The 16,247-nt window shown below is 33.1% G+C and overlaps 1 protein-coding gene across 1 annotated transcript; it reads left to right on the top strand.

Moving 5' to 3' along the window:
• Positions 1 to 6,248: 6,248 nt before the first annotated feature.
• On the top strand, positions 6,249 to 15,327 carry LOC143080884 (uncharacterized). The gene is made up of 2 exons (XM_076257032.1): positions 6,249 to 6,380; positions 12,913 to 15,327. Exon 2 carries the CDS (start codon positions 12,925 to 12,927, stop codon positions 14,773 to 14,775), a length of 1,851 nt encoding a protein of 616 aa, XP_076113147.1. The 5' UTR covers positions 6,249 to 6,380; positions 12,913 to 12,924; the 3' UTR covers positions 14,776 to 15,327.
• Positions 15,328 to 16,247: the final 920 nt, after the last annotated feature.

The raw sequence follows: 16,247 nt of genomic DNA, 5'->3' as shown, positions 1-16,247 counted from the left end.
CTAGGGGTCTTTGATATACTGATCTAACCATGTATTGTTACTGTGTTAATTCCATGTAGATCTATTTAGATTTTGGATATAGGACCATAATAGGTAAATGTCCAATTTAAAGTTTTGAAGTTCTTAGACCACATTCATTCTGTGTCAACTATCTGATCACAATCCAAATTTATCTAGCTGTACCAAGCTTTAATGTTATGTCCATACTTGCCCCAACTGTTCAAGGTTCGACCTCTGCTGTCATATCAAGCTTTAATGTTATGTCCATACTTGCCCCAACTGTTCAAGGTTCGACCTCTGCTGTCATATCAAGCTGCGCCCTGCAGAGCATCTGGTTTATTTGAGGAGGGGATGTTCCAAATTTTTTTATTAGTGGAATTGTGAATCAGGCCATTACTCTTCTCAATTGTATTAATGCATACTTTTCATGTCAGGACAGTTTTCCTCATTTTTGAAGGCTACATTGTATATGGTTGCCTATTACTAGTATTGCTTTGTCATTTGAACCTGTGTGGATAGTTGTCTCATTAATTGGCAATCATATTACATATTTTAATATTTATATGTATCCATCCTTTAGAAAAGTTGTTCCGAATGTAATGTATCCCCTCCATATCCTCCTTTATAAGTTAAAAAGGCTTCATCTTCCTTTATCTTCATTAGGACAAATTTTTTTTTTGGAGGGGGAGGGGAGGGTTCCAAAACCTGTTGTTTATAAGTTGTAAATCAGGCATTACTTTTCTTAATTTAATTGTTGCATATAAACTAACATGTCCGGATTTTTTTGCCTCATTTTTTAGGCTGAATGGTTGCCTATAATAAATTTGTTATATTAACCGAGCTGTGGAAAGTTGTCACATTGGTAATTATACCACATATATATATATATATATATATATATATATATATATATATATATATATATATAATACAGATTTCTATATGGACTGCAGACCTGAAAAATATGTTCAAAGTTAAATATGTTGCAAATTTCAAACGACGCACTGCTTATTAACCATGTTTATCATGAAACTTTTGATCAGAACTATATATAAGTGATTTTACCCAGTCTTCATACATGTACCACTATCAACCAACAGAACAAATGCAAATAATATTTTTATATATTTGCATATGGTTGCCGATAATTTATTACATCTATTTCATTTGTATTTAAGGAAACAAATTTATATATATATATATAAACAAATCTCATGTCGATATATAGCATGCGCAACAATCAAACATCAACCCACACCAAACTAGATGGAATTGAAAGACATCTAGCATGTCTAAGGGTCAATATACAGTCTCAAACAAAAGACAAAAAAAGGAAAAATATAGCCAACTTTGGAGAATTTATATTATTACATGTACACGCATGCATTTGAAATATCTAAAAATATTGTTTCAATTTTTTCAGTTTTAGTTTCCACCTATAGCTACCATTTTAGAAAACTAGGATTTCAATGCTAGTCTATTAGGCAGCAACCATTTGATTTTCTTCAATGCTAAAATTGAAAGAAAAAAATTGTTTTTGACTTGTCGCGAAAAAAATAGATTGTTTTTCGCCGCAGGCGAAAAAAAATATTTGTCCAGAAAAAAAAACCATAGGCCCCCCCCCCGAAAATCAAATGGTTGCTGCCTTAGAGGGATATTTTCATTGGTTGTAGTAGATATAGAATCTTATTCTATTATGAAGTCAGATTTGAGCACGACTTAAGACCGAATGTCAGTTTTAGTCTTATATGCAATGTATGTACTTTGATTTTAGTCTAACATGTATGATAGATAGATAGATAATATTTTAATTATTGAAGTACAACTTGGTACATATACATGAAATACAATATATTGCAGTTTTAAACATAAACATTCAATAAGCATGTATAATTATACCAACCAGCCCTTAGAGGCTTATGATGCACTGTCATTTATGTACGAATAATTAATGTATGTATAAGTACATATACCACTGATTCAGTTGCGATGGAAAATAGACATTGACAATTGCAAGTCTTAAATAACATTTTATAGTTTTGAATGTTTCTTCATCAGTTGTCTAAAATAAGGTGGAGGTATGTTCTTATTTCCGACAGAGGGGCACTCAACCTATATCGATTTGTGCATGAAGCGATTGATAGTAGATATTGAATGATTATACCACAAATTTGTGAAACTTTTAAGTTTTAACCTGTGCATATATATACATATAACACAATAAAAAATTATATCTTTTCAGGACTTCTGATCCAACCATATAGTATGGCATGTTATTGAGATATGGTTCTGGTCGATGGATGTTCATGAAGGACCTGTATGTAGTACAAAGTATATCACTGGATTGTGCTGTCTGTCTAAGTGTATTATTAAAGTGCTTTGCTTTGAGCTTGGTTCATTGTTATGCAATTCATTCTTTGTGAAATAAAGATTTGACAGACAACTCTCCTGTACAAGGATTTCTCAAAGTAGTTTCACTTCTATATGTACAATGTAAGTAATAGAGAGATAAAACATTTTATTTCGATTTGAACCAAACATTATTTGTCCATTGACCAAATTTAAAAAAAGAGCAAATTTACCCGCCCATGCTACTCCCGATCAGACTAGCAATATGATGCTAGGTTGTTTTAATACATCTGTACTGCCTACTGATGACTCAGTCCTGAATGTAAATGGTCATTCAATTATGTTAAAAAAAAGACCAAATTTTATAAGGCCTATCTGGCCTAATTGATTTCTAAAACTATATTTCTTTGTACATGTTCACCATTTTTCATTCATTTGTTTATTTTTTAATTTGTATGAATGAACATTGTTACAGTAAATGTTTATTACTACACTTTCATATACCAAAACAAATACTGTATTGGTGCATGTATCACTTATATTTGTATCCATATAACAAAAAAAAAAAAAATGAAAAGAGAATAATTTTGCAATACCTTTTTCATATCGAATACTATAACTTTTTAGATATTTAGACATAATTATTCAGTAGATATTCATGATATCCACTTGACATGCTTGAAATTCTATCAGATTACTTTTGGAGCAGTTATGTCTTTGAAGCATGATCACAAAGATTCTTTTGGTGATATCATTTTCATATTCATGGTCAAAACTTTTTTTTGCTTTTACCAGGTTTGGAGGAGATATTATCAAAGAATTGATACAAAAAACCCACAGAAGTTTACTTTCTAGCTCATCTAGCCCCAAGCATCATGTCAGGCATTGTCATTACTAAAAAAACAATAAATTTCTTCTAATCTAAGAAACAATTCGACATTTTAGCAAAATGTTTTACTAATGATACTGACGATCCACCACAAAGTAATATAACATACTGACTGACTTTAAAAACTTTAACAACACTCACTTTGTAGATTTGTTTTTACCAAATCATGTTTGATCCTCATACAACTACTATTTACAGAGGCGGATTTAGGGGGGAGGCCCAGGGGGCCCGGGCCCCCCTTTTTGGGAAAAAAATTGGTTGCTTATATAGGGAATCACTGAAGCGTGACTGGAGCGGGCCCCCTCTTAGGTCAGTCAGTGGGCCCCCACTTATGAAAATTTCTGGATCCGCCACTGATTAATGCTCGTAATACTTCTTTCTCTTTCGAAAAAATCAACATCTGACTTACCTGTGGTAATTGAACATACCGGATTAATATTGTGATCACACGAATTTAAGAAAGCGAATTTTGAGCCATAATAAAAGATTTTTCATTTTTTTCCCGAAACAGTTCGTTCAATCCTTGGCCACACTTAAATCATTTAAAAAATGTTGCTATTCCATATTGCCAAGACTGAGGAATAAAAACTGAATCAACTCATTTAAATAGAATACTGAAAACAGGAAAACGTGAACGTACTGCAACAAGACAATTTGGCGTCAGAAACTCGTCTTGCTGTCCTTCCGACAATGAATGAATGATACCAGTAGATAGGATTTGTTGAAGACCATCTAAGACCAGATCAACATGTAATGTCAATGCAACGTCAATAGAATTTGATTACACAACGTCATCTGCGAGACAGATCTACGGCCGCGACGTCAACTGCTAACCAAATTGATGAATGAAATTTTGCACAGATTTATGCTATAAATGTTTCACCTTAACTGAACTGCCAAAGAAACAACTACAGAAAAACATTTAGAGCAACCGCATAATTGCCAAAACCCATTGAAATGGATGGAACAACGACAAAATCAGAAGGTGCAAAACAGAAACTAAAACGTGCCGAACAGAATTAATTGACCTTTCTGACAATCATTTTGACGTTAGTTACAGGCAGTCATTGCTTTTGACGGTTAGGGAGCTACCATTTGATTTTTATGGGGGGGGGGGGGGGGGGGGGCTAGGATGAACAATTTTGTCCTGCTTTTTTTTTTTAGTTGTAATCTCTGTCCTGCCTTTTTATTTTTTACTCTATTCGGTCCTGCCTTTTTTTTAATAGTTTATACTGACTTTTTTTTACACAAATTGTCATCCTACCTTTTTTTTTAACAAGTTTCTCATCCTGCCTTTTTTTTTTACTCAACACTCCTGTCCTGCCTATTTTTTTCAAATTTCATCCTAGAGACAATTCTCGACAAGATACCAAAATAACACAAAAATTACTACAGGTCACCGCACGGCCTTCAACAATGAGCAAATCTCATACCGCATAGTCAGCTATAAAAGACAACGAAATGACAATGTAAAACAATTCAAACGAGAAAACTAACCGCCCTTATTTATGTACAAAAAACAGAGAGAGTTCATACAATATAATATCACTCTTGTTGAAAAGAGCATAGTCAACACATGTCTTCGTCCGTTTATCATATGTCTTCCGTCATTTTGTCTTCTGCATAGCCCCCTTTTACCACTAATGGAACAAGAACGGTATATTCTTCCTGATCGCCTTGCTCAACATACGAATATTGATGGTGTTATTTTTATGTATCTTTATCTTCTCTTTGATCACACAAACAAAACCTTCAAATACATCTGTATATTTTTTCTGTGGTGTATTTATAAACCAATTGTAAGTACAACTGCAAATATTTCCCTGTTATACATTTCAAAGGTTAATTATAAATTAAATGTATCTGAAAAATAGTTGTAAGTTAAAGCTGATAAATAAAAGAATGGAGGATAGACATAATAAAAACAACTCTGGTTGTATGTGTAATTTCTCTTTCATGATATGTCGACGTATGCTTTCATAATTGAGCTACCATTTGATTTTTAGTTGGGGGAGGGGGGGACTAGTTTATCCTGACTTTTTTTGGCAAAGTGTCTCATCCTGCCTTTTGTTTTACTCAATACACCTGTCCTACCACTTTTTTTCAAATTTCATCCTGTTGAATGTCCCTGTACATCTACAGTTTTCAAATAATGACTTTGATCCATATAAAGATGTGATGTAGGGTATTAAACTAAACAGGACGTTGATTTAGAAGTTTAAATATGCGCCTCACAATCTCACAAGGTAGATCTTCTGAAGATAATTGCCAAGGAAATAATTTGTTGATGGGTTAAAGAACAGCAACAGCACGACCATATTAAGTTGAGTACTATGTATCCTCATTTATTGAATTAAAGACATTATATTGCGTATGGCATAAAAAAAAAATATATATCTTTCTAAATTTAGTAATATAGGAATTTTCTACAGTTCGGAATTTACAAAAATCAATTTCTCAACCAAAGTAAACAGGCTTTTCAATTCTAATTGGCGGACATAATTTTTTTGTCGACACAAGATACAAATTAGAAGATGTGGTATGATTGGCAATGAGACAACTCCCCGTTAGAAAAACGGCAAAAATCCCACATCTCATAGCAAGCCTTAAACGACACAGAAAATATGTAAATTTACAGATTGAATGGTTATGTACAAAACAATAAAGAATGTGATATACAGGTGCATTTGAATTTTTGCCAAAATAGGATAGTGACCCTTTTTCTGGCCTCTATAATGCAACATGCAGACGAAATGTCATTTTTGACCTTTATATATTAAATATTATGTAAACAATTAACTTGTAAGTAAACAAGTAGCAGTTTTAAGAAGACTAATAACTTCAAATTACAACATATATATAATTCATAAAACTTATTATGTACATTTTATTGATGTTCTTTTTTTCCTGATCGTTATTTATAATATTTATAAACTAGTTCGTATAATTACTAGTTTTAAGAAAATGTGAAACTACAAACATTTTAATTTTAGAACACTAATCGATAACCGGTTTATGAATAACAATGTCATGTACTTCTAAAGTTATTGATAAATATAATTAATATTTAATTGTTGTACATATACATGTGCATTGCGTAATACTTACCACGTGATTTGTTAGTCCGTGTTAAGCAGAACAGGTACGTATTTGTTTATTTACAAATAAGAATATTTCAATTACTTAGTTTGGTGTAGCTTATGGTGGATATGAATTACATCATTGAATCAATGTCCAGCGGTAAATATTTCTCGAATACTCAGGACGATTTTAATACTGTATACGTATAACAGCCTTTAAACCATAGACGTCATGCGCAGGCGCTTGTGCACGGTACAGGATTTGGATATTCAATATTTATTTACCATGTTGGTAATACATATTGAACACTGATAAGCTTTGTCATATATTATAAAAAAGATGTGGTGTGATTGTCAAGGAGACAACTAACTCTCCACGAGAGATCAAATGACGTAGGTGATCACCGTACGGCCTTCCACAATGAACAAAGCTCATACCCTACAGTCAGCTATAAAAGGCCCCGAAATTGCCTTGTTTTAAAAGAAATTTCGAGAGCAGTAAAAAAGTATAGATAACACTATTTAATGGTGTATTTGTTCAAAAGGGCATTGGCAAAGAGTTATAATAAAAAGTAGAATATAATTTTGTTTGGTTCAAACATTAATAAAAGCTAAATAATGAAAAAAATAATTCGATCGGTATGTTATAAATCGAATATGAGAATTTGAGTCAAATCGGGGAACAAGCATTTGACAGACAATTCCCCCTGCAGCATAAAGCCGGGGAATAATAGTGTATCGACTTGACATTATGATTATAAGAATTTGACATGTAATTTCCCGGTTTCAAAGCATAATCCTTATAAAAATCATATAAATATACTATTATTGTCTATATCTGAGACTACTATACCATAGTTAATAGAATAGAATAGAATATTTTTATTCACCTTTTCTGAGCCTCAGGAGGGCATATAGCATACAAACAATATAATTCTACAAAATTTATTTTCAAAATGCACCCATATTGGTCAAGCGAACACGTCAAATACAAACATATCTAATACAGATAGTGAAGAAGTACAAATGTCAACATAAATAACAAGAATGTGTCCATAGTACACAGATGTCCCACTCGCACTATCATTTTACATGTTCTGTGGACCGTGAAATCGGGGTCAATACTTTAATTTGGCATTAAAATTAGAAAGATCATATCATAGGGAACATGTGTAATAAGTTTCATGTTGATTGGACTTCATCAAAAACTACCTTGACCAAAAACTTTAACCAAAACTTTAACCTGAGTTTCACACTATCTTTTTCTTTGTTCAGTGGACCATGAAATTAGGATCATAACTTTAATTTGGCATTAACATTAGAAAGATTATATTATGGGGAACATGTGTACTAAGTTTTAAGTTGATTGGACTTCAACTTCATCAAAAACTTGACCAAAAACTTTAACCTGAAGCGGGATGAACGGACGCACGAACGAACGGACGCACAGACCAGAAAACATAATACCCTCTACTATCGTAGGTGGGGCATAACAAACAGTTATAAATGGTAATGTAACCTTTGTGGCTGTCCCGACTGTTACGAGTATACCTCTATATATGATGGTCTGGATGAGGGTCCTTCATTTTTGTATGCTTCAATTTGTTAGGTAATCTTTCTGTTTTGTGCCCCATTGATGGGCATTATGTTTTCTGGTCTGTCCGTCCGTTTGTTCGTTCGTCCGTCTGTCCCGCTTCAGGTTAAAGTTTTTGGTCGAGGTAGTTGTTGATGAAGTTGAAGCCCAATCAACTTGTAACTTAGTACAAATGTTCCCTATATATGATATGATCTATCTAATTTTAATGCCAAATTAAAGCTTTTACCCCATTTCCATGGACCACTGAACATTGAAAATGATAGTGCAGGTGGAGCATACGTGTACTAGGGACACATTATGGGTTTATATTAGTTTGCCATTACCGGTATTTTCTCCTGATTCTTTACATACTAGAACCCAGTTATTCCCTATTATCAAAAGCATTTTGCCTTATTTTCTCTACTGTGTATTTTTTTTGTCCTTTATTCTGTCCGTTTTGCCCTTTATTATGTATACTGTAAACCCCGACCACACCCTCATTTATAAATATGGGGATATCAATACTTGTATCTCGGAAGTATGAGACTTATAAAAGGGAAGATGTGGTATGATTGCCAATGAGACAACTATCCACAAAAGACCAAAATGACTCAGACATTAACAACTATAGGTCACCGTACGGCCTTCAACAATGAGCAAAGCCCATACCGCATAGTGAGCTATAAAAGGTTGGTTTGTTGATTGGTGTTTAACGCCACTCTCATGCAGTACTTATGGCTAGGATAAAAATAAACATCTATAAGCCGATCCCAGCATACTATACAAGACCTCAATATGACAATTGAAAAACAATTCAAAGCGAGAAAAAATTACTGCCTCATTTATGAAAAAAACAATAATAATTAAAAAACAATGGCTACAAACGACAACCCCAGAATTACAAGTTACGGACAGATGGAAGACACATACACAAGGTAGCATGCATACACTAAGTATATGTATGAGATATATCTTATTTGTTGCATTCAATACGTCAGTTATATGCGTTCCGTCTACAAAAGTGATGCTCGATTAACGAGTTAAAAGACAAAATATTACACGAAATTAAAGAGCATTATACGGTCCAACAATTCCGAAAGATTTTACCAAATATAGCTACGGTAATAAAAAAAAAAGTACTGTTTTTTATCACCCCTCTTACCTTTAAGTTTGTTAGATGAAATACGTATAACACGACGGACATTGGGACTCTGCTCACTAATGCATGAGGGGCCTGATGGGGAAAGGGGGGGGGGGGTCTCAGCAGGATTCACGAGTTGATTTTTTTGTCAAACACGATTCACAGAAAATAAATTTCCATGATCACGGATCACGAAAATATAAAATAAAAATCTGTAGAGAAACGGATCACGATAGCGAAAATGCGCCGATCACGAAGAACGAAAATAACCCATCTGGCCCCTCATACATCTCCATAAAAAGTGTTATATTTAAATTGCAGCTGATTTTTATAATTACTTTCTCTCTTTGTATTTTTTCTACTCTTAATTATAAGATTATAAAATTGTTAATTCCTATAAGTTTTGTTAATGACTTAAATTTCTCAAATACGACACAAACTATATTCGAAACGGAAAGGGAAGTAATTATCCGCCTTTATCGGTTTGATCAGGTTTTATATTATACATGTATATATAGATATAGATATACAACTCGTCTAAACATCAATCCAACAATGTTAGATCTGTAAATTTGCATTCGCAATTTTTTTTTCCTTCCCTTGCAGGGATTCGATCCCATGGTACTGAGATATCGTGACACCAAATCGCCTGCACTGTAGCCGTCCCGCTTTTTTTCTCTTGATAAAATTTTTATTAAAATATGTACAATGAAACATTCACCAGACAGTACCTGGTGTCACAAACAAACAGTTACATATAGTCAGTTACAAACATATAGAAATTCACTGTATAAGTTCAGATACTAGTATGTTTATAATTAATATAATATTTCTGCATGTTATCTGTTACTTTGATAACGGGATTGTACAATATAAGGTAGCCGTCCCGCTAGACCACACTACCACCTGGGCTTATATCTAGATATATACAATTGAATAGTACAAAGATGTGTATTGCTATGAAAAGATATACTTGCAAAACTATACCTTTCTTACGTACTTAATAAGTAAACCAATGACACTATAAATAGTCTTTATGTGGTTTCATAAAAGATTTCTTTAACATTATACATCAAAATACCTTGCATGATATGTGATATAAAGTAAAAGCTTTAAAGGGTAAATTTTGTGAAATTTTGACAATTATCAGTCTTATTTGTATCTCTTCATTTCATTTTTTGTTTGATATGACTTCTTTAAATATTTAGCTGAATTTGTACATGATCTAACAAGTATTTATTTAAGAATTGAATGCTTCTTTTTGTAAATTTATTGGGGTGTAAAAGCGTTGAACGAAGTACATTTTGTATGAAGCGCGGAAGCGCTTCATTCTAAAAATGTGCGCACGGTCAACGCTTTTACAACCCTATAAAGTTACAAAAAGAAGCATTCAATACTTATAATTACATTTTTTCAGCTATGATCATGAAAACACGAATTTTATATATTTTTTTATTTAATTCACTTGTGCACTTTATTGTTGGACCACGTGTTATCATGAATGAAAAGTTGTATTGAGCAATGCAAATGCTTACGGAATAACACGTGATGTGCAGTTAGCCAATCAGAATAAAGTATTATAATGAAACATACATCTAATGTAATACTATAGAATTATTAGTTTTAAAACATATGACTGAGGACAGGAAACTTCGGCCATAAAAAGAATATGTCTGTTTGCCCTAATCCTACCTACCCAGAAAATAGCTACCTACAGTACTCAAAAACTTTATTATCCTAATCTGTAAAAAAAAATGTGTTAATCAGATAGGCATTTATACTAAGAAACATCTGTCACTTCAATTTCTCATTGCCAAATAAATAAAAAAAAGAAGAAGAAAATGCATACCTACCTACCCACTATCTCTTCCTTTTGGTAAAGTAGGGTCTGCATAATCCACAGACCGACTCCATAACCATTATTGACATATAACTCTAGTAACCAATGCTGTCCCTAATAAATCCGCCTTTTAATATAGTCTTGAGACAATACACAAGTTAAACCTTTAAGTTATACATTTTCAACACAATCTTGTATATTTCTATAAGTTAAAGTGTCTACTTCTCAATAATCTGGTATAACTTCAGTTGTTCAAATTCAGTATCAAAATTAATTATTTGATTGGAATCATTTTTTTTCTTCTTCATAAATTTAGGAAATTGACCTGTCCTTGCATTCATGTTTCCCATTAGAAGCATTTTATCTTGTACTTCGAAGGTACTGATCATTTTCTTACAAGCTTTAATGTTTCCAGAGTAATTTAACAGGGACAAACCTTCACCCTAACCTGAAGAGGTGGTGTAACATAACAATATAGAAAGACATACTGATTTTCAAAGCACATCATCTAGTAACCAAAGAAAGATAACTCTGATTTTTTAAATAGAATAATGGCCTGAAAAGACCAATTTATTTTTGCAAAATGCAACATAATATAGAGTTCATATTGAAAAACAACATTTTAAGTGTATTTTTATTTAAAAATTGCATGCATTTTTTTGTATTGCGGTGTAAAAGCGTTGACTGTATTACATTATGTATGAATCGCGGAAAAACTTCGGTCTAAAAAATTAAGCTCATGGTAATTTTTTACCCATTTAGAACCCTGTACAATTATCAAAAGAAGCATCTGCAATTGCATTTTTTCGCTAGGATAATGAAAACATGATTCCTATCAAGTTTTTCCTTTATTCACATTTGGGTAAACATTCGCAATTGTTTCTCCATAGGTGGTAATGGTAACGTTTTTCTTTTTCCGCGGATGTCTGTAATGGCCCTCGGCGTTGCCTCGGGCCAAAACAGACTTCCTCGACCATTATTACAGACCTTGGACATATAACAGGGCCATTATAAAAACAACACGCATGTATAATTGCAATAACATCACTAACGCTTGTCACCTGTTGTATTCATTTATCATTACACAATTGTGAAACGTAGCTGTTAGATTTAACATCAGTTAGTATTTAAAGAAAGATCTATCAAAGAAATCATTACCCAAGTTCCTTGCATGACATATGCACGATGATCTGTTATATTTTAGCTATAATAGTCTGGGACTGCTATACTCGTATAACAGTCCCAGCTATAGTCACTTTTAAATTTAATTGCCTGTTCGTATCTATTCCATACACATCATTCTATTATATTCTACTTGGAGAAATTAGTCGTTCTCTTTAAGATGTCAAGTATAAACATACGACCTTATTATTTTAATTTATCTAATTTGACAAATATATTTATATGCTTTAATAAACAACAAATTATGCTGCGTTTTTTCTTAGTAAATCATTTAGGTAAATCTTTATTCTGTATTATTACACAGTAACGACTAACCCTAATTTAACCTATCATGTATTCAACAATTTTGTACATGTTTTCCTTGTCATTCATCAGGATGGTTCATGTGCAATTATAGCTATTATATGTATCCGCTTTTTTAATTGTCATGTCTATATCCGTGTGTATCCCCTTTAATATATGCAGTTTTTGTGTGTGTGTGTAATTGAGAATGCGTTGCAATTAAATGATTTTATGTAATCGTGTAAGGCAGATTTTAATCTGTGTTACCTGTTTCTACAAAAACCGATGTCTGGTTCAAACTCCGAAACTGCGATATCACCTCTTTGCTACGCTACGTTGATAGTTTAGCGAAGCAACGTCACCACTGTTTCGGAGTTTGGGTCTGGCTATAGGATGTGAAACTAAAGGTACATCATTATTTCTCTTTTTCAGAGTTTCAAACTCCGAAACAGTGCTAACGTTCTCTTTGCTACACCACGTTGATAGTTTAGCGAAGCAACGTCACCACTGTTTCGGAGTTTGTGTCTGGTTATAGGATGTGTTACTAAAGCTACATGATAATTTCTCTTTCAGTGTGACCAGTAAATGGAAACAAATCATCACCGAGTATTACGGGCTAAACATCAATTACTTATTAACAGTATAGAATTATCAAACTCAGATGTATTAGACATACTACAGGAAGACGAAATTATAAGCTCTGGGGAATGCGAAGAAATCCTTTCTAATAAAACTAAGCGAGAACAAAACGCTAAACTACTCTATATTTTAAAAAGGAGGAGTTACAAAGACGGAGACCCTTATCCATCACTTTTGAGAGCACTTTCGAATGATTATGGTTTCATTTGTGAGGTATTGGAAAAAGAAGACGAAACAATACAACAGCGTTGTGTGGTGAAAGAGGTTAGTGATAATTTCACCTGCTTTCACTGCAAATTAGTAAAGAATTTAAGACCTAAGGATATAACACATCAGTTGTTTGAAGATGAAGTTTTATCCGACGACGATTTGGATTTAATAAATTCAGACACAACGTGTCGCGAGCAAGGGGTGAAAAAACTTTTTGAAGCTCTAGGAAAATCAAGAATACCTCAAAGTCAAGTTGTAACCTGTTTAGTTTCAAGTTTGAGGAACAAATATAATTACATTGTCACACAACACACGGTAAATGAAAATACTTTATACTCTTGTCATTGCGAACATTATAATAAACCTTCGTTTAAAACGTCTTGCACTAGTTGTTGTTCGAATCAAATTAGCAAATTGAAATATTACTCACAAGATGACATTTCTGCAAATACAGGGTTGATTGTCAAACAGAAAATATTTGAATTGGACGATGATGATAGTCATAGCAGAGAAATACGTGTACGCTCATCTACAGCAAAGAATCGTAAAGCAAAATCGACCTCTTCAAACGGAATTCAAAGCGTAGACCTTTCGAAAAATGTTTCGAAATCCCTTCCAAATAACAAGAAGATAATGCGTCTCTGCTCAAAGCTCTGGGATGAGTTATTCACTTTACGCGAAAAAGGAGACTGGGATCTATTTCATAGCGTAACAAAGGCAGCAAGACAAAAGTACATCGATAATACCGACATTCAAGTTCTTCTGTATCGAAGCGATATGTGCATATCCACCTTCTATAATGACAATCGCAGAGATGCTTTGGAAAGTTTTGATCAAGCCGCCCATCTGATTTCTTCCACATCGATGCCAGGTTGGCACCTAGCTAGGCTTTTACCACTCAAAGTTGAACTATTCACACGTTCAAAACAATTTGATGAGGCATCTTCACTGTTAAAAGAAGCTCATCAAGCGATGAGTACCTTGGACAATTGTCTTTCTACCGGAGCCGTGTATTTCTTTGAGGCCAATTATCTTGGAGCAATTCTTCGGTGTACACAAAATGGAACAAAATCGTTTTCTATCAGAGAAAGAGCAAAAACCTGCTTTTTGACAGCAATAAAACATTACGAGCAAGAGAATATCTTCAAGATAAAATCGTTCTTAAACCAAGTTTATCTTTTTCTTGCGTTATTTGTTCTCGGTGTTGATGTTAAACAAATCGAATACATGTATGTGAACACTGTTTCAAATGAAGACATCAGTTTGGCAGAGTTTTATTTAAACTTGTTTGAAAACAGTTGTTGGGATGAATCTACTAACTGGTCAAGGATGTTGTTTTACATTGCTCGGTCAGAACAGCATAAACAAAGACAAAATCTACAGCGCTCATTAGATTATCTCCACGATGCTCTAAAGTGCGCAGTCAAGGGAAACTATCTAAAACAGAGAGAGTTCATACAATGTAATATCACTCTTGCTGAAAAGAGCATAGTTGAGAAACAAAGACTTCATGCAATTACACAACGTGAACAAACTGTGAATGAAATATTAGCTAATCTCGAGGAAAGTTCAAGCGATTCTTGTTAGTTTTATTTCATTTTTCTTCGTAATCGTTTAACAATTTTAATTTATTCTATAATCTATCAGACACATATTGCTTCTCTGTTTATATGTAGTTTGTAACAAATTCGAGTTTATAATGTGACTAACAACGAGTACTGAGATCAGTGCAATTAGTACGAACGGCAGTTTAAAAAATGTTGAACATTTTGTTGGTTTTAGCAGATCGATACAGTTATTTTGTTTATATTGGACACAGTGTAAATAGTTATAAAAGGTATAAACCAGGCTTATAATTTGAAACGCCAGACGCGCGTTTCGTCTACATAAGACCCATCAGTGACGCTCAGATTAAAATAATTTAAAAGCCGAACAAGTATAAAGTTGAAGAGCATTGAAGAAAAACAAGTCCAAAAAGTTGTGCCAAAAACCGGTTTATAGTATGGTTATGTGGGGTTACTGAGACTATTGCAGTTATTTTGGCTTAGTGAGACGCATCCTATAACCAACTTAACCACATTGTGAAACATATATGGATAAAATAAAATACATGTGCCGTTTTATACGGACCACTTTTAATTTCTTCCAATGTCGAAGTTACTTATAATAAGGATCTCATAATACTGATCCATTACGATAATTATAATAATTTATGATGGGTTTCACATTCCTCTTATAGTGTTTTCATGCTATAAAACTAACATACCGGTAGAATGTTACACTTGCAGTAGCTAAGCGTTTGGTCATTCATAAATTACGTATCATTTAGTTCGGAGCAAATTGTCCCCGAAATATAGGAACAAAGCAACAATAATCGTATCATTTGTGCACGGGAATGAAGACGTAGTATGCAATGTACTATCATGGTCACCACGAAATTCAAATGAATTCAGTGAAGGCATGTTGTGAAAGGATTGATTTGTTACATCGGCGAAGTTTTTTTCTTTTGTGTGTGGAACTAAAATAATAAATAAATAATTGTAAAAAATATCGTAGACTAGTTTATAAGGAACAATGTTAATGTACTTTTTTCGATTTCAATTGGCTGAAAACTAATCTTTTAATTTCATACCGAAAAAATAGTTGAACTATCCCCCAAAGTGACATGCAGTATGCATGCGTATTAAAAATGAAATACAAAATCATACATGTAAGATAAACTGATAATCGAAATATTAAGAAACTACTAATAAGGATGACTGAATGCATGTACAAGAAGGGACCCTTCCGCTTTTTATCAATACATTTATTGAATAAACACGCTTTTAAAAACTTTTTCTATGTAACTATTTAAATATTTACAATATATAATTTACGTTCGTTTTTCAACCGAGTATAGCAAAACGGTTAATTATAAAATTCATAAAGTATATCGCTGGAGTTTATAAATTATAAGTTTATATAAATAGTTAATGCCGCCGCCGCAAAAATTTCTGTAAAATACTTCCTCAAATTTAAAGTATTTCAAGACGCGTATTTTGGAATTTATGTCAATATCA

This window comes from Mytilus galloprovincialis, chromosome 1, assembly GCF_965363235.1.
Source record: "Mytilus galloprovincialis chromosome 1, xbMytGall1.hap1.1, whole genome shotgun sequence".
Lineage (NCBI taxonomy): Eukaryota > Metazoa > Mollusca > Bivalvia > Mytilida > Mytilidae > Mytilus > Mytilus galloprovincialis.
This window is presented reverse-complemented; position numbering and strand designations above follow the sequence as displayed.